The 20,230-nt window shown below is 40.4% G+C and overlaps 1 protein-coding gene across 1 annotated transcript; it reads right to left on the bottom strand.

The window, feature by feature from the left end:
* Window positions 1-11,772: 11,772 nt before the first annotated feature.
* On the bottom strand, window positions 11,773-19,805 carry LOC136474125 (GTP 3',8-cyclase, mitochondrial-like). Its single transcript, XM_066471732.1, has 7 exons — window positions 19,454-19,805; window positions 17,926-18,540; window positions 17,619-17,786; window positions 17,267-17,458; window positions 16,326-16,394; window positions 12,505-12,589; window positions 11,773-12,158 (listed from the first exon to the last, which is right to left on the bottom strand). The coding sequence occupies exons 1-6, from the start codon at window positions 19,505-19,507 to the stop codon at window positions 12,506-12,508; spliced, it is 1,182 nt and encodes a 393-aa protein (XP_066327829.1). The 5' UTR covers window positions 19,508-19,805; the 3' UTR covers window positions 11,773-12,158; window position 12,505.
* Between the last annotated feature and the right edge of the window lie 425 nt (window positions 19,806-20,230).

The raw sequence follows: 20,230 nt of genomic DNA, 5'->3' as shown, positions 1-20,230 counted from the left end.
TATGAATTGAATACCACTTATGATCAAGTGCACTTTCTTGTTGTGGTTGGCTTGCTTTATCTTTTGATCTTTGTTTGCATGAGATAATTATTTGGAATACCACTTGAAATATCATGACTAGCTCTCTTTTGGGTGTTACTTGCTTTTCTTGACCAATCCTTTTGATTGCTTCAACTAAGCATCTCAAATGTCCCTCGGATCACCACTTCCATATTAGCCTTCTAAGTACCACACCTGGTTTACCTATACATAGACGGCAAGCCCCTACACTAGTGAGAAGTGATCTCTTTCCAAAGAACCATTCTTGATACTCACTTGAAATAGCTTGATTGATTGATCCAAGTTTGATCTTCATCTTGAGTACCAAAAGTGTGCAAAGTACACTCCACAATCAAATGGCCTTGTACTCTTTGCTTGTCATGCTTCTAGATCATCTCAAAATCAAACTTAGGTGCCTCAATTACTTATAAACATGTTTCCAACTTGAGGACCTTTCAATCAAAGTAACTCTAGATCAATCCAACATTTGTCACTTTTCTGACAGATTTTGTACTCTTTAAAGAAAAATGCATATCTCCCAAAGTACAAATCCAAATGCCACGAAATTTGGTAGAGATGTGCATAACTAAGTTATATAGCAGCTGTAAAAATTTGAGCTTTATTTCACTTCTAGATTGCTACCAGATTTCAATTCTTTCATCACTGCTACATGCTAAAAACTGTTGCACTATAGCTGACAAGATCTACTCCAAAACTAAAGCATCTCTTATCCAATTCTCATGAAATTTGTACAGCATATTATACCAAAAGTCTAGAGCATGTACACCAATTTTTATGCCAATCTAATAAGTTTTGATCACTCAAACATGGCTAAGATCACAGCCAGCTCAGATTTTACAATATAGGACAGATTTCAATAATTGAGCTATACTTAATCAAATATGAATCAAACTTGAAACAACTTGTTTGAATACTTCCATAAGACATATATCCATTCAAACCACTTACTAAAAGTCATCTCATAAAATTATCTAACACAAATCAATCCAAACTTGATTACTAATCAATTATCCATTCAATCAACTTATAGCAAGCAACTTTGCATATTTATCCAATTCAATCAACTCATATGCACCTAAATAAAATGATCAACAAGAGATATACCTTAGTTAGCTTATGATCATCCAACTTGCAAGCTTCAACTTAATTATTTGCAAACCATCAAATATATCCAATGAATCACCAACAACTTGAATTATAACACTTGTATGATGTAGCATATTTGGACTTTACTCAATTATCATGGCATTAGATTTGGATGTGCACTAAACTTCATATCTTGACTCAACATATAATGATCAATATGAAATCAATTTAATCAAGTCTCCAATGCCAATGGTACCTACAATCAATCATCCACTTTTTGATGGTACCCAAATAATTTTGGGTCCTCTCAAGTTAGGAGCAACATACTTAGGCATAGCCTTAGTATGAATAGCGGGATATTTTGCAATTGCAACCAATAAGGTACCATTGCCATCCTTCCTAAGCATAGAATCATCATCAATTGAAATAGGTTTAGGAGTGTTACCTAGGGGACATGAATGTGCCATGTGTCCCCTTTTCTGGCATGAGTAGCACTTTCTCTTTGCTTTAGCCTTTTCTTCCTTGCTCATGTTGTGCTTCTCATTGCCTTGCTTCTCCTTGTTTGCTTGAGCCTTCTTCTCAAGCTTGTTTGGACAACCCGAAGCTAGGTGGCCCATTGTATCATAACTAAGCATCTCATATGAGCAATCTTCTCCATTTTCTCTTCTTTGTTCTTGCTCATTTGCTTTGCATGTTGATTCATCCTTGGACGCAATGCTCTTTCTCTTGCTTTTCCACCCCTTCTAGTTTTCTTCTTCTTTATCATCAAATCACCACCATCTTCATGGTTGATCTTGATTTGCTCTTGGGGTGTCTTCTCTTGCTTAACTTGTGGCTTTGGTTGAGGCTCTTCTAGTAGCTTCACCAATTGCTTGGTTGGGCACATTGAGGTAAGGTGACCCCAAGTGCGGCACTTTAAGCACTTCACATGCTTGAGCCTCTTTTCTTCTTTTATCTTCTTGAGCTTCTCAATATTAGGGCAACCATTTGCAAGGTGTCCTACTTCATGACACCGGTAGCACATGGTATGAGAGAGCTTTCTTTGTTGTATCTTCTTCATCTTTCTTTCTCTCTTTATTTCACCCTTTGTCATCTTCTTCTTGAAGCCAAGGCCACACTTGTCACCATAGTTTCTTTGAGTCTTCAACATGTGCTCAAAGGTGACTTTTGAGTTGTAGCACCTCTCTAGCTTGTTGCTCAATTTTTTCACTTGTTCATTGAGCTCATTGTTCTTCTTCAAAAGGTTAGTTTCACAAGACATAGAAGTAGAACAAGCATCTATGTGTGAAGAGTATGGTATATCTAATAAATCATCATAAGAGGTGGATACATGCTTCTTGCCTACATCACAAGGGTTAGCAACAATTTGTGATTTATCATTTGATCCATGTGATGAGCTCTCATTATTTTTAAGTTTCTTTGTAAACATGTTAATGAGAGAAGCATGTTGTTCTAATAATTCATCATGAGATGCAAGAAGTGTCTCATGATTCAATTTTAGCTCATCATGTGAAGATTTAAAAGTATCAAGTAATTTCTTATGTTCTTCACAAGGGTTCTTTAGAAATGAGTTTTCATTTTCTAATTTTAATGTTTTAGCTTTCTTATTTTCTAAAGACACGGTCATTCTAGCAAGTCTACTAACAAGCTCATCATATGAATCAACATGATCAACCACATTATTATTTGATACCATGGTGCCACCTTGTGACATGAAGCAATGTGGTGAAGTAGGAGAGCTTGTAGTAGCAATGTCATCCGGGCATGATCCACCATCATAACCATCAAGTGTGCATGGGGTAGCATCATCATTTGCAACACTTGTGGCATCATCAATCTTGCCAAGTGAACTTGTAGTGGATTGATCATCATCGTCACTTGACCATGAGGTGGAGCAATCTTCCATAATCATGGAGTTGTGGTCATGCTCAACATCCTCATGCGCCTCCTTCTTGAACTTTCCATCATCCCATGTGGAGGAATCACCGAAGAGGACATAATGTTAAACAATGTAACCTATTGTAAGGTCGAGATGGCGACTAGAGGGGGTGAATAGTTGTTTCTAAAACTTAATCGTGTCGGCTAACCGAAACAAGTGTGGAATTAAAACTATCAGTCTAACCAAGACTACACCTCTCTATCTATGTTCTCTAGCACCTTGCAAAGATCATAATTAAGCAACAAAGGTGCCGGGCTAACTAGAGCTCACCTAACCAATTCTAGGAGCAAGGTCACACAAACCTATGCCACTAGTATTTCAAGCAATGAGGGAGCTCCTACACATACTAGTAAGCAAAAGCACAAAGCCAACTAAGCTCACTAGCAATGCTCAATAACAAGGCAACCAATGCCAAATTAGAGAGCGTAAATACTTAGCTACACAAACTAAGCAAAGGGACTAACAAGGTTACACAAACCAAATTAGCCACGCAAGGGAGCTACTTCTATGCTACACAAGCAAGAAGGTAACTAGTGAGCTACACAAGCTAACTAATTATAAGAGCAACTACACAAGCACAATGTATATAAAAGTAATCACAAGCTTGTGTAAGGGGATTGCAAACCAATGGGAAGAACAAGGTTGACACGGTGATTTTCTCCTGAGGTTCACGTGCTTGGCAACACGCTACGTCCCCGTTGTGTCGACCGCTCACTTGGTGGTTCGGTGGCTAATTGGCATCACCCACCAAGCCCGCACGTCGGGCACCGCAAGAACCTACCCCAAAAGTGAGGGTAGCTCAATGACACGCTTAACTAGAGTTGTTCTTCGCAGCTCCTGCGGGGCGAGAACAATGCCCCTCATAAAGCTCTTCTCCGGAGCATCGCACAAGCTTCTTGCGGGCTTCGACGGAGACCACCACCAAGCCATCTAGGAGGTGGCAACCTCCAAGAGTAACAAGCACCACCGGCTTACAACTCGATCACCTAGTGCCACTCGATGTAATCTCACAATGCAACGCACTAGAATCACATTCACTCGCAATCGATTCGCACTCTTGCAAGCACAAGTGAGTTAGAGGGCATCCAAGCACTCCTACACAAGCCACATAGGCGTGAGGGTGCTCAACAAGCAGCCCAAGGCCAGCCACACACTCCTTTTATAGCCCCAAGGGCTAAAATAGCCATTACCCCTTCACTGGGCAAAGCGCGTACTGACCGGACGCGCGGGTCATAACGACCGAACGCTGGACCCCAGTGTCCGGTCACTTACAGAGAGGTTCTAGAGACATTTTTCAGTGACCAGACGTGTCCGGTCATCACTGACCGGACTCTCCCAGCGTCCGGTCACTTCTGGACACGCTAAAAATACTGACCGGATGATGTGACCGGACTCGCAGGTGCTGAGCGAACGCAGACCCTGAGCGTCCGGTCGTTTTTCGCGCCAGCGTCCGGTCACAGACCTTTCAGCGCTAAAACGGCTATAACTCTTAGCTCCGAACTCCGATTTTGATGATCTTGGACATTTTGGAAACCTTACTTAGAGGGCTACACATCCCACATGCATACTTGGTCCAAGTTACAATGTATCAAAACAGTATTCCAATCCAAGGACCATCCTATAGTTCAGAGTATACCGAAAAACCTTTTTCTCTTCTCTAAGTTGATTCATGACAACTCTAACTTCTTCTCCTTTGCAAATGTGCCAACACCACCAAGTGTGCACCACCATGTGTATGTGTGTTAGCTTTTCACAAATATTTTCCAAAGGATTAGTCACTCAACTTACCACGCCACTCGATCCTAGCGATGATGCAAAGTTGGATCACTCGAGTGGCACTAGATTACCAATATGCAAACAAGTTTGTCCCTCTTGATAGTATGGCCATCTATCCTAAACCCACTCATCAACTTCTCTACACACCTATGACCGGTGAAATAAAATGCCCTAGGTTATACCTTTGCCTTACGCATTCCATTCCATCTCCTCCAATGTCGATGCAACACATGCACCAACACGATCAACAATGATATGATCCACTTCATATCATCACATGATCATATTGGTTCATCAATCTTGACTTCACTTGCTTTTCACCGTTGCCTTCGTCCATCGGTGCCAAGTCTTGCTTAAGCTTTACCGCCATACGGTCCATCGCTCCAAAGCCTCCAACTTACCCTTCACGCTTGCAACTGGTCCATCAAGCTAAGTCTTGTCTTGATCTTCTCCACCTTGATCACATGACTCAATGTCATGTCTCATGTGTAATAAGATCCTTCATCATCATATGTGTGAGCTTTGCAACTTCTCCGAGCCATTTTCACCTTCATGGCATATGTTGCTCATATACATGTACCTATGGACTAATCATCTGTGTATCTCATATAAACACAATTAGTCCACCTAGATTGTCACTCAATTACCAAAACTACATAAGGACCTTTCACCTATGTAAATGGAACTGTTAACAAGATAACGTATCAATGTCACAAGCTAGGAACCTTCTTGAGTTTCCTAGTACTCAGTGTCAGCATCAATGGCGCCCGTACGTGGGTCCTTCCCAAGCCCAGTGGCTGTCAGTCCATCTTTCCATGTCAGGTAGGCTTTTTTAGGTATCCTAGCATGTTGTTGCACTGTTTCTTATCAAAATGGGGAAGTTAGTGTAAATGTTGTTCCAGCCAGCCGTGGTGAGACCCTGCTGATCGAAGTTACACTTTTCCTTCTCTTGAAGACAAAGTTCTAGCAACAGCTTGGTTTCATCCTCGGTCCAAGTTACACGCTTTGGAGGCATCTATTGGAACATGGAAGGGCTATTGTCGTTTGTGGCTGGACATAGTAATGGTACTGCAAAAAAAAACTAAAGGAATGAATGGGTGAACTAAAACATGATGCAATGGACATAATTGTGTACTTGCCTTGATTTCTCGCTTCACGTGCTTAGAACGCAAGTTGTACCAAGGGGCTTCCGGCGGGGAGCAGGAAGCTGTTGATGACGGTGCCGGTATATAGACTTTGAAAGAGCACAACTACATGATAAACATGCGAATCTGTTAGAGCTTTATGTGAACCAAAGTAACCCCACATCATTGTCTACATTCGGAATACAAACTGTGTGCGAACTGGACTGACAACAGATTATAGGAGTAATAAAAGAAGTAGCCTAATTACTGAAATTAAAATGTATTTCATCAACGCAATGAACCAACTGTAGTTACATCACAAGCAGCATCGCATCACCCTAAAATTTAGTAATGTGACAAACAATAAGAAATTTGAAGCAACCCGAGGAAGACCATTGTGATTCATTCATTGATGCATTATTCATAAGCCATAAGCTGAACTGGCAGATTTATAGGCATACAACCCATCCAACATTGGACTACATGAGAAACTAGGGGAGCCATGTCTAAAGGAAAACAGTAAAAACTAATGGAGTTTATGATAACCCTCAATGCAACAGATGTGCAAGGACTACGTGACCCTAACAATCTGGCTCTACATAGGCATCCACACTTGGGAGCAGGAACTTCAACCCTAACAAAGTGGATCTGGAAGTGTGTAGCAAAAATGGGATAGGAAAAGACGGATGTAATGTATATGCAGTCAAGTAAAGAACAGAGCTTGTGCAATGTATATAAATGAGTGTGTAAATGTGTTGTATGGCGAACGAGAGAAACGAACCCTAACCCTTCTCATCTAGAACTGCAAGTGTGTTCGAAAAGGTGATGAGACAGTCGCCTACGTACCGGATCTGGCGCTGCAGGGAAAGAGGAAACAGGTAAAGGTGACGAATCCAGTGGCTACAACGGCAGCAACTCCAAGTCAGATCTAGAAACGACACCAAACAGAGAAATCGACAGCACGTTGAAGCAACCGTGGTGTCAACGAGCTTGCCGGTGGATTCACCTAAAAACAAAGTAGGATTAGGGGTGTGGTAAATCATCAACCCTAACCAAACGGATCATCACGAACAAACGAAAAAGGAGGGGCTAGTCTGGTACTTACCGGAGTGGTCAGAGGTGAGGCCGTAGCCGATGAAGGGGCTGGATCTATTCGGCAACACGGCGAGAACAACGCGGCGGATCTAGTAGGGCAAGGCCGCACCGAATCTGGCGACACTGGCCAGGTGGATGGCGCCTTCCGTCTCCAGTAGGGGGGAGGGGCAGGGGACGGGAGAAGGACGGCAGGCGGGCGAGCGGGTGGGCGGCGAAGCAGGAATGGCCGTGCGGGCGAAGAACTCACCGCGTCGACGGCAGGAGCAACAGGTGGGAGCGGCGCAACCCTAAACCCGCGCGAGCGAATGCGAGAGGGGGAGAGTGAGGAGGGCGCGAGCTGATGTTTCTAGGGCAGCCGAACAGCTGGAGAGGGTAGCTGAACGGCTAGGCCAGAAGGCCCATTCAGCTTCAGCCGAACCAGCCACGAATTCTGACCAGCCGAACGAGGCCTCAAAGGAGCAAGGTCAATAGTTATGGTCTTGATTCTAAAAAAATAGTAATGGCCTTAATAAATTTCTACCCGTTACTTTTGAGTGTATTCCATCTGTCATTTTTATTGTCGTTCTCACTTTTCGAGAAGTCAGACGTACTTAATTTTGATAAAATATATACAAGAAAAATATAAATATTTATGATACATAATTAGTATTATTAGATAGATTGTTGAATCTATTTTTATAAGAAACTTATATGGAGATGTAAATGTTGCTAATATTTTGTATAAATCTAGTTAAAGTTACCCACATGTTTCAAATATAACGGGTATAGAAGATGACAGGCTCAGGTTCCGAGCACCGTACCTCACACTTTTTGACGAGTCATCAATGACGCTCTCTCTCTCTCTTAGTGATCATTATGTCCATCTCTTTTAAAATGATTATAATCACTTCAGATAGTAATCAATAGTTGCGAAGTCGTGGAGCCATAATTAAAATTATATATAGGTGGGCCAGCTAAAAAGATCCGGCTTGTAAAACCCGAGTGCAGCTTAACTGGTTAGGTTACTCGCAGTGACTGTCTATGTTAATTCCTTGAGTTGACACGGGTGCTCGTAATTTCTTATATATGCATTATAGGATTTAATGCGCTATCCTTTCAGTAGTAAGTGATATGCCTATTAACAACAAGGCTCTTTGATGATTTCATAAATCTCGATATCTACTGGTCTAGTCTTTCGGATGTGCTTATAAGAATGATTTTATTACCTAGTGTCTTTCGGATGTGCTCATATAGATGATTTTATTATATAGTGTCCTTCATATGATTTTATTATCTAAAAGATATCAATAGTATATATGACAAGAATTTTATTATATTCTCCCTCTTAATATAAATATACAATATAAAGTTATACTAGTAAAAAAACTTGGTATGATATGTTAGGGGAGGGGGGACACGACCCCTACCAGCCTCCCCTAGCTCCGCCACTGTCCACATCCAAAGTCCCTTAATGCTCTTGAAAAGCACACTCCACATCAAAAGTCCCTTGGTACAAGAGCACATATCTGGTTTCCTAATTGGGCTACAGAAGCAACCGATGCTACTGGAGTCGCCGCCGCTTAGTTAGAGGTGGCACACGATGTGATTTCATGGACTTTGAAGCTCTGTCTTTCTTAGGTTGTTTAGACCTTAGCTCATATATATTGTATGGTGCGTGCTATTTGAATTTATTTCCTCCACTTTCATGCATAAATTTCTCCTTAGTTGCTTGCTTAATCAATAACACGATGAATGGGGCGACATCAACATTCTAGTATCAGTGCGAGTTTTCTTTATCTCCCTAACCATCATGTCTACAAAGTCAAAAGGCTTCCCCAACAAAAAGTGGTAGAGCACAGCCTCAACATCTTTGTGAACTATATTTCTATCTCCACCCGTAGGGAAGATGGTCTTATATCCGGCAGCCGACATGTTACATTATGAATGTATTCATTTGCATTTTTAAGCACTTCAGTTGGTGTGTGATCCAGACTGTCCTTAAGCTTATCATTCCTTTTGTCATTGTCATGCATGGATGGATCAAGTAGAACCTTCTAACAAAATCTCTTCGTAACGGTAGTCTTCCTATTTATGTCAGTCATCCACGTTAGGAAGGTCCTATTGGGATCTACATAGAATGTGGAGAAGAACTGTCTGATCGTCTCTTCATGTCAGTCCTGTCTTTTAGATATTAATGTATGAAGACCAATTTAAACACATTTTTTCTCAACATCTTTCAACTCTTTAGAATGGTTGATCTCTTCCCAATTGATCCCTTTGTTGCCCGCAAAACCAGTGTCTTTATAAACACAGGTGTAGAGGACCTCTTGCTTGCAAGGCAAAGCTACACATGTACTGTGGTGTGCATATGCCCCCCCCCCCCCCCCCCCCTGAAAATACCGATTTAGTGATAAAATAAAAAAATACTATATATGCATCCTCTATGGTCGAAGTCCATGCACCACACAAGGAAGTTACACCCCCTTTAATTTACTCTACTTCGCCACTGCTTGCTCGTAGGACGAAAACCGCCATCTCTTGAAGTTCTTATCTTTTCATATAAATTTGGTGTTTCATTCAAGGACTTCCGAGCATTCTTTGCATATGGTCCTTTGTAGTTCACTTTAAGCCTGTCCACAATCTAAGATAGTTGGAGAAACTCTTTGAGAGTCTCCATTTTAATGTCTTCCTCCTCAATTATAATGTCTACTTCCTATACTGCAGCCTCTATTGTTTCCTCAATTGTAACCTCAACAACCGTCTCTGTTGCTTCCTCAATTGTAATGTGAGCACGAGCACTAAACCAACAAAGACGGTTCTTCGCATCTTGGACTAAGTAATGTCAAATGGAATTACTTTTCAAGAGAGTTTCTCCATGTCCAAGGATCCAAATGCAATTCCTGCTAGGGAGGCATTTAAATGAGACGAAAACATACTAGGATTTGAATTTGTCTAGTTGATCCAAAGGCAGTTCTTTATATCAACAGAAAAGGAACAAAAGTTAACCTACACTAATCAAATACTGGCCCCGTTTGCTTCGCTGAAAAACAAGCCGAAACATTGTTCCGGCTAATTTGTTGTGAGAGAAAAATACTGTTCCAGCTAAAAAACAAGTTGTAAAAGACGGATTATAAGGCGAACAGGGCCACTACCTCCGTATAAAAAGGATGCAATCATTATTTTAAATAAGTCAATTTTTTTAAAGTTTAATCAAAATTATATAAAAATTTACTCACGTTTATGATACAAAATAAATATTATTAAATTAATTATGAAATATATTTTTATAGTAAATTTAGTTGGAGACATAAATGTGTATTCACTATAAACTTGGTTAACGTTAAGCTAATTTGACTGATACAAATCTTATAGTTATATTTTTTTTATTATCGGAGGTAGTACATCCGATGACAGATATTTAGGGCGTGGTTTGGTACCCTCGTTGAATCCTGTTTCGCCTTGCCAGGTGAGGACACCGAGCTAGTCTGCTATTTGGTTCTTTTGTCTAAGTGCTTTGATACTCGTGCTGGCGAGATTTGGCTTATCCATGTGAGAGAGCCAAATTGGCTTGCTGGCTAGAGCAGGCGTCTCATTTTCTGTCCCAGACAGGTGAGGTAAGGCTACGCGAGGTGAGTGAAGAACCAAACCACGTCCTTAGAGCGAGGTTAATAATACAGTCGATTTTGATCGTAAGGTTTCTTATAGTCAGCCCATCCATATTCTAGTTAGCTTTTCATTATTAACACATGACTCACTTATCTCTCTCACAGAGTTATTTAGCTCTTATGCCTAAGCCAGCTGAAAGCTTACAGTCCGCTTCTTCTCTCTCCTCCACCTTAGTATTTAGCTAGCTTACAGCATGTTATTATACTTGTTCTTAGGGCAGTCTCAGTGTGAGTTTTATTTGCATTCAATAAGCTGCCACATAAGCACTTTTGATGATGTGGTAATATTTTTAAGAAGATAGAAAAGTGAATCTCATGGGATGAAACTATCTCGACACGATTACTAACTCTTTATGAGTCATGAAATTAAATATCTATAAAATTATAGAATGAAACTCTCCTTTTTAAGAGTGGATATTTTATTTATATTTTATTTTATTATATATGACATAACGGTCTTAAAAATAACGTCGTAAAACTCACCGCTGAGACTTAACTTAGAAGCTGTTTGGACTGACAGCTGAATTGCTATCCATCAGTTCTGGAAATTTCAGACCATTTCATCCTTATCCCTATCAGTTACCCAATACTGCTCTACCTAGCATCATCCCTATATAGATTTATTGTTACGGGAGCTGCTATCAGCCGATTCTTTTTTTTACGTCTCAACTCTTCGAGTATAAGATGTAGTACCTAGACGCACACACCAACTCACACCATCGCACACACTCTAGTGTGCACGCTAGACCTACACCTACACGAAGAGACTCCACGTGACTGATAGATATCCGAAGTCATCCTGGGTTCGCACGTGACGGGCACGTCTACCTGACCATTGTGGCATATTCACGCGTGAAGCTGCAAATACCATGCAAATTTATTAAAGAGAAAAAACCCCAACCCAGGGTTCGAACTCACGCCTGGCCGCTGGCACACCTGGCGAAGCTCGGTCCTCTACTATCAGCCAATTTGGTTGTTCTATTGCTTTGTTTCCGAATTGGGTGTATGCATCTCGGTGTAGGCTAAAGATTACCTCCATTATCTGAAATGCTTATATATTTCTAAAATGAGAAACGAGGCTGTGCGATTGATCTCACGGTAGCAGTTTAATTCACAAACTGTTGAGGTTTCAAAAGAGAGCTTACACAACGTGACATTATGAGCATACAACGTACAAGTATACAACCAAAACACCTTGGCACGTGAAGATTGAGTGCGTTTCTGTAATGCTGTTCAAGTATATGGATCTAAATTTTAATGACTGCAGTGACCATATACTTCACTTCCTCCTCTAATGTTTAAACCACCCAGAAAGAGTTGGTCCATTGCGTCAGAGAACTTTTTCATGGTCGGTCAGGTAAAAACAAGGCAGCAACCCAGCAGTTGACAATCCATTTTATTGGTTCACATTCGACATGAGGAAATTCTGCACACCTGATTTCAAATCAGAGAAGATACACGTGAATTGAATGCTGAATACATTTGATCACCAGATTCCAAATCATATCTTAAACAGCAGTAAAAATCCTTGAGATGTTTAAACTGAGCAGTAATCTCATGAAATGGTTTGCATAATTTTGTTTCTCATTAGAAGTTAGAACATAAAAGGGACTGAACTTTTCCTACCAAAGTTTGAGAACCACCAAATTGGTCGTGCAACAAGGCAACTAGAGAAGGTGCAATGTAATAAATTATCTCAAATATCAATCTTGTCGTGTCCGTGAACAATCTATTACATAGTCATTGTAGTAAAAATGTACACATGTTGATAAGAGGATACCTCAGCCACCTATATGTATCATGGGTCTATTTGCTGTCTTGGCAATATCAAACATCCCAGCATGTTTAGCTTTCTTCCTTTTAACCTGAACACAGGGAGGTCAAATCATTAAACATGATATATATTTGGTTAGTACCCACATAATAACAGTGACCTCCAATCATTAGTCAAGCTCGTATGAAGTGTCCCAGGAACGGTAAAACATATTGCCAAAAAGACAATTTCAACATCCAATAGACAAATATTGTAACTTTTAAACAAGTTGATAAGCAAGTAAGAAGGGAATAGTACAAACTCAATACTAAAATAATTCCAATACAAGACAAATATTGTAACTTTCAAATAAGTTGGCATCTATGACAATGCACATATTTCTCCTCAAGAAAGCGTCTTCGCTTTCTAGCCATTCGGAGGGTCCACAATATTAAAAACATTTACATCATTGGATTTCACTTCTACTGCTCCAGTTTATGCCTCCAGATCATTCAGAGTTCCTAGCTAGCATCTCGTCCTCCAGTTGGATGGAACCTTTGAGATCCTCGTGCAGTGATGAGAAATTCTCTGGAACAAAAATGTCTCCATCTCTGGAACCATCCATTCCCTCGGACCTCCTCACCTCCGAGCACGATGCTGTCTCGCACGCCCGCACATCCACTCCCACCCCCACTCCTCTACCTCGCCATCGCCTGAGTGAGACATAGAACCTGTGCAGACGCCACAAAAGCACCGGCAGAGCTTCTTGCTTCGGTTCTATGCACGCTCAGCCATAGTGTCTGGCGATGGTGTCGTCGTCAGCGGGCGCACATCGATTCCAACTGGAACCGGTGTCTACGTGGACGGATAAGATACTCCCCACCGGATCTGTGCAGGGTGCTGGTGGCACAAAATTTTGAAGCGTGCCTGGGCATGTTGGAGGTGGTCAGGCACGGCGTCATGGTGGAGGCCTGGAGGCAAGCACATGGGCCCAGATAGTGGCTTCCTTGTCCAGGCCATTATGAAGGGCAATCTTGGATATTCCATCCTCAGCATCTGACTTGCCATGGGTCCTCAAGTGTTCACCAAAATGCTTCTGTTCTGTTGAACGTGTGGTCAAGTGATTGTTTCTTCAATGCAAGTGAGAGAAAGTGGTCCTTGAGATACAAGTTGAGTTCATTGTGGGAGGTATTAGTGTCTTTTCTTTCCATTGTCTACTGTTTGATCAATTTGTTGTTGTCCTCGCATCAGCTGAGGTTGTTTGATCATTTTCATTCTTTTTTTTTGTGCAATGGGGCAGTCAAGAAATCCCCAAAACTAGGATACTTGGCGAGCTTCAAGTTACAGACAGCAAGGTAAGTTTGATTCACTGCACATTTTATTTTTCACTGATGTTCCATTTTTTGTGTTTTTCGAGGCTGAACTCCTTTTTTTCCATTTCCTCTGTAAATATGTGTGGAAAACGTATGAGTTAGCTTTGCTGTTTTAGTTCCTTAATCCTATACATTCATAGAACAAAAAATTAGAAGTGAGCAGGGAAAATTTTCAAATTCTCAATCAAATTGATGTTAGGACCTCAGCCTCATTGCTCACCATTTATGTATGCTGTTCCAAAGGAAGGCAGGGTAGAGGACAGATGAGTGTTGTTTGAGTCCAAACTACATTTTGAGCACTGGATCAGAACAGGTACTCCAATGTCTGATTAGGAAAAAGGTGTTCATCAGCCATGCAATTTGGATATCATTTTTTTTATCTATAAACTTGTAATCCACTACCTCAAATTACAATGTCCTAGAAGCTGAAAGGTTAGGCTGCAAATTTGCAGCCCAATAAGATAACGGTTCAGTTAATGAAAGACACTCACCTTTATTTTACAAGTTTTTTAGCATAACTTTTACAAGGCTTTGTATCTATATGACTTTTAATTACAGGCTGTTGGTGGATAGGAGTGTAGAACTCTTGACAGAGATGTGGGCATCAACAAATATCACAGGTGCTATATCTTACAAATTGTCGTGGCATAAATTTCTACTTGCTCTTACCACTCCTAAAGTTTGACTGTCCATAACAGTCTTATTACTTTCTAACAATTCTGTTTCGTCTTAGTAAAAAACCAGACATGATGAGTTCAGGTATCTTTCAGTATCATAAAATCTGCACCCAGAATTGAGCATATCGTTTGTATTTGAAACTCGAGTTGTAATTCTCAACACAGAAATAATTAAAATATTAACCAGTCTGCATACCTGCCACTCATCCAGTCTTTCTATCTTTAGGTAAATAAGGCCGCATATGCATTTGGATAAGTTTTGGTGGGTCAAGTAGTTCTTCCCACATTGTTGAGATCTATGAGTGAGTCGTGTGATTAGATGGATTTTTTTCCTTTTTCTTAGTGGACAAGATTTGTATTTAGAAATGGAGCTCATTTATGTTTTCAGGTGCTCAACAGATATTTGCAGCTGGGTGGCTGTGTGTGGTCCCTGCAGAAGCTAAGGAATTCAATATGTTTTCAAAATGGCTGGTGGAGGAATTTGTTGATGTTCAGAAGAGAATGATTCCGATGTTGAAAGACTGCGCCTTGCTCTGTCTGACCAATAAGCATTTGGAGGTGTTATGACGGGCGTCACATATCAGCGCCGGGCCCGACCCAGTGGCTAGGCCACGCCGGAGGCAAGGGGCCTAGGCGCCCAGATTAGCTATCTCTAGATATTTTTGCTATTTCCATAATTATAGGATTGTGATTGATTTGCTTGTAAGGTGGAGGGGATAAATACCCCTTGACTCTTTTGGAATTAATTAAGCAAGGCAATTATCTTGCCTGGCCTCAGGGGCCATCTTCCAGCGCCGACTCCTCTCTCCCTCACGGACGCCGCTTGCCCTAGTGCCGCCACACCCATGTCGCCATGGCTCCCTCCAGGAGCCAGAAATTCTGACCACATCCACCAACCTCCTTCCCCTACGCTCTTCGTAGCCGCGGGAGGATCAAGGATCCTATCAGGAGGCTTACAATCCAACCAGTTGGTAAGCTGGAAGACCGGCAAATATAGGAGCTGGCAGGAGCTAGCAACAACCGGAAGGGAGAACATGTACTGGAAGGAGACTGATGGGGTGGATGGACATGGGAGACTTTGTTGTGCTCTGAGCTGCACAGCGGTGACATAATGCACTGTTCAAGAGATGAGTCGTAGCGATGTTTTGTGTGGTGTTGTCTTCATTGGAGCGTGTAAGCACTGTTAAATTTGAACCCAGGATTGTAATAACTGTAACTCCAGAAAAATATGCTACAATTGTGCACAAGTCGCTAGTAAGCAAGTGAAAAGGGAATAGTACAAATTCAATACTAAAACAATTTTAAAAAACTCCACCACGGTACCTTTCTACTCCCTCTGTCCAGAAAGGATGCAATTCTAGAATAGTGCTAAGTCAGTCGATATGAAATTTGATCAAGATTATTTTAAAAATGATAATATTTATCATACTAAATAGGTATCATTAGATTCGTCATGAAATATATTTCATAGTTTACCTATTTGGAGTTGTACATATTAATATTATTTTCTATAAACTTAGTCAAACTTACGATAAATTGACTTTGAGCAGACCTAGAATTGCACCCTTTTTGGACGGAGGTAGTAATTAAGAAAAAGGCACCAAATTCGCCTCAATGAGGACTTCAACTTCGGTAGCCCGGGCATACATCTGCACCCTTAACCAACCGAGCTAGGTTCAGTTGCTAATCCTCAAAATGGAAGCAGACAAAAAAAGGCAAGCAAGTTCAAGTCTTCAAAAAATCAAACAAAAGCATGTCATACTTCCTGCATAGTAACCTAGTAAGTTTGTTTACATACCGCAGCACCAATTATGTCCTTCAGTCCAACGTCGTCAACACCAGTACGGATGGGTTCTCTCAAACTCACCTGTACAAATCAGGACAATCATACTAAGATATTTGTATACTGTAAGGAGCATCCATTTCTCTTTTTATCCAATCTTGTCCAGCATAGCCAATGAAATTGAAATAAGCTGGAGAGTGAGATTTATTTTCTTAAAACAAAGAAGATTGATTCAAACAGGAACTCAATCATCAAGGATGCTACACCTAACAAACTTTTGGTTTACCTCCTTGAAACCTGATTTTGAGATCGAAAAATGAAATAAGTAACAAATCAGTTGATGGATTTTAAACTTTGAATAAATTTAAATCACACAATATTTGTCCATAAAAGAAGTATCATGTTTGGAATTGCTTAAACATTATAAAGTTTTGAAATAAATTATCTAACAAAATACCTCAATTACAGCTAGGGGCCTAGGTAGATCAAACAAAAGCTGAGAAAAGAATTATCATTGCCTAAAATTGCATACACAACATCAAGTGTAACACTGTGCCCAATATGTTGTACTGATTCTTACTCCTTAACCAACACTCACAATGAGTACAAAAATAATTTTGATGGAATACGAAGTTGAAAAAGTAACTTCAGCATTTAATTCAGTAGTTCATTTTCCAAATTACACAAGGACCAGAAACATTACAAAGGTATATTATCATCACATCAGGTGACCATAACATCTAAATTTGTGCTGCAACACCGTAACCACTACTGTCACAGGGAAAACAACATGACCATGAACTAGTCAACCATAGCAAACTCAAACATTGGCTAGATCTGTTTACTGATACTTTTATATTAATGAACCCAGAAAGTGTAACACATTAGCAAATTATATGAGGAAGAAAATCAGAAACATGAATCAATGCCATAGCAGTAAAAGCAGTACATCATACCTCTGAGGGGCCAAATAAGCACACCTTGAAGTTTCCATCAGCCAATAACCGTAATCTATTGCAGCCAGCACAAAAATGTTCTGTCATTGATGTAATAAATGAAATTGTCCCAACATGTCCATCAATCCTGAAATTCTTTGCAGTGTCTGTGGGGTGATCCTGAAGTCTCTCTACTCCTTTATAACTTTGCCGCTGATCGAAATGGATGCCAATGAAATAAGTTATTATTCCATTAAAAAGTAGGTAGTAGCTTACATGATTAAATATATTAAGAAAAGATTCAGTACATGATGCCATAGATAAGACACTGGCAGAAGAATATAGTAGTGCACTTTTCAGAGGTGTACCTTACCACTTTGTCCAACATCTCTGCATAAGGAACTAGCTTCTTCACATTCCAAACATTACCATCAAATGGCATAAACTCAATAAATCTAACATTGATGGGCTTGTGTCTCGTCAATTCAACAAAATTGCAGATCTCATCATCATTTATACCACGCATGATGACACAGTTGACCTGGGTATAGAAGAAGTGTAGAAAAATAATTGAGTGAAACTAAATACTATATGTTCATTCTGAGAATATGTTTCCATGATAGAGAAAACTCTTGACTCGATAGGATTGCACGAATTGTAGCATGCAAAAAGCTAAATACCTTAACAGGGCTATACCCAAGTTCTACAGCAGCATCTATTGATTCCAAGACCTTTGAGTGCCCTTTACGCCTTGTCATGAACTCAAACTTTGCAGGTACTAGTGTATCTAAACTTATATTTAAAGCACTGAGTCCACATTCTTTCAACTTTGGGAGTTTCTTCGAAAGAACAATTCCGTTTGTGGTCATTGCAAGAGTTTTCAGTCCCTTCAAACCAGAAAGATGCAGACAAATATCTTCAATATCTTTTCGTATGGTAGGTTCTCCGCCAGTTAATCGGATCTTATTCACACCCGAAGTAACAAAAAGGTCAGCGATTCGAATTATCTCATCATGTGACAGAAGCTCTGACTTTGGTGTTAGTTCAACTCCTTCAGCAGGCATACAGTACTGGCACCTCAGATTACAGCGCTCAGTCAAGGAGATCCTCAAGTAATTGTGGAATCTCCCAAATGAATCAACAAGCATTTCTGATGACGATGTTTCTCTCGATAAAACATCTGGATCGGTGGCACATGAAGTAGCACACGTACTTGAGCACCTTTGGCTGTCAGTGGCTCTTATTGAAGAGGAAACGTTGACCAAACATTGGAATCCTGCCTTCATAGTATCAACCTGCAAATATTGTGAATTATTTAGAAGTGGGCAAGAACAAGAATCGGACAAAATAACATATTGGAAAAATGATTTGCTACAATGAAAAGGTAAAATGTGATGCATGTTTGGAGCAAAGAAACAAGGTCTCAAGAGTGTTCCAAAGTGCTTAAGAAACAAACTTAGCTCCTTTTCAGTAATAACCAACAAGCTTTTGAGCCCTTAACTACCTCAACCTTAATTGAAACTTAAATATGATGGAATAAAAATAATACACTAGAACATTTCGTTACTCCATCCATGCATTCAGATAAATTTTATTGCAGCAATAATTAAAAAAAACAACTGAATACTACTGAAATATATTTAAACAATATGATGCACGAACTGAACCCACAAATCAGTAGGAAAAGTTGTAGCCTCAAGCAGCCTAACAGAGATATACAGAAGTACAGACTAAACCAGATTCTTACAGAAGTATGCTGAAAGCATTTCAACCAACAACTAGAAGTATGGTCAGGAATCCTACTGATTTTCCCCTAAAAAATTTCAGCGACAGATGAACAGAAGATTTTACTCATTGAACCAGCACAGAACAGCTTACAAATTTAACGCCAGTAATTAAGTTTTCTGGTACGACTTCATGTCCAAACAATTTCCCGAAACTTGGCAAAACTGAGTTCCAAAGGAATAGCTTTACTATCACTGCATTCAATTAGGATCTGGCTGATTTTACCTAAAGCAGGGGAAGGAAGCAGAACTTGAACTACTATCTATCTATAACACCAATCGAGCCGCAGGAAATACACGGTAATAATAATATAATAATGTGTAAGAAGCTTAAAAGGACAAGCAACAGTAACAAACCCAGCAGCAGGATGCAGGATCGATTCAAGAAACCCATCCGCCTAAGGAGTAAGGAAACAATACTCACCGTGCGATCCGGCCGCCGGCGGCGGGCCAACTCCGAGACGCAGCGCCGCATCATCTCGTCGCTTCCTAATCCCGAAGTCCTGGAACGGATAGCCGGACAAGAAGAATAGCCGGCCGCTGATGCAGCCAGAAAAGAAAGAGTCAAACCGTCCCTGAGACGCTCTATCCAGCAGTAGGCTCAGGAGAATGACAGAACCCGGCTAGGCGGCGGCCACGCGCCTATAATATATCAGCGGGCAAAGCTCGAAAAGAATCCACCTTCCTGGCGGCTGATGAAGAGAAGATAGAGAGAATCACCCCCAACGTGCTGCTGCGAGGCGGGCGGAGGATCTGGCGGTTGCAGCGCGGAAAGGGCGACAGGGAGTCTTAGAAGAATGCAATTAGGAGAAACGTGGCGATTAAACTAACTCAAATTTAATCCATTTTAGAGTAAATAGAATTAGTATTTATATCTCTAAATAAATTTATTATAAAAATATATTCTATAACTAATCTAATGATATTTATTTTGTTTCACGAGTGATAATATATTTTTATATAATTTCAGTCAAAGTTTATCGTGTTTGACTTCTCAAAATACGAGAATTGTATTCTTTTGTGAACGAGGGAGTAAAATCCGAAAAGGACATGATGCTTCAACAGCATGGTCAAACTCGTGGAAATCGCTATTCACACACCATCCGGTGAGTTTGGCTCATCAAATATATGGCTTGTTCGTTTGTTAGTTTCAGTCATGATTTATCAGTCAATTAATAGTGTTTTTTCTCTCGCACCAAAC

The sequence above is a fragment of the Miscanthus floridulus genome, chromosome 8, assembly GCF_019320115.1.
Source record: "Miscanthus floridulus cultivar M001 chromosome 8, ASM1932011v1, whole genome shotgun sequence".
In the NCBI taxonomy this organism is placed as follows: domain Eukaryota; kingdom Viridiplantae; phylum Streptophyta; class Magnoliopsida; order Poales; family Poaceae; genus Miscanthus; species Miscanthus floridulus.
Note: the sequence above shows the minus strand (reverse complement) of the source record. Positions and strands in the feature narration are given on the sequence as shown.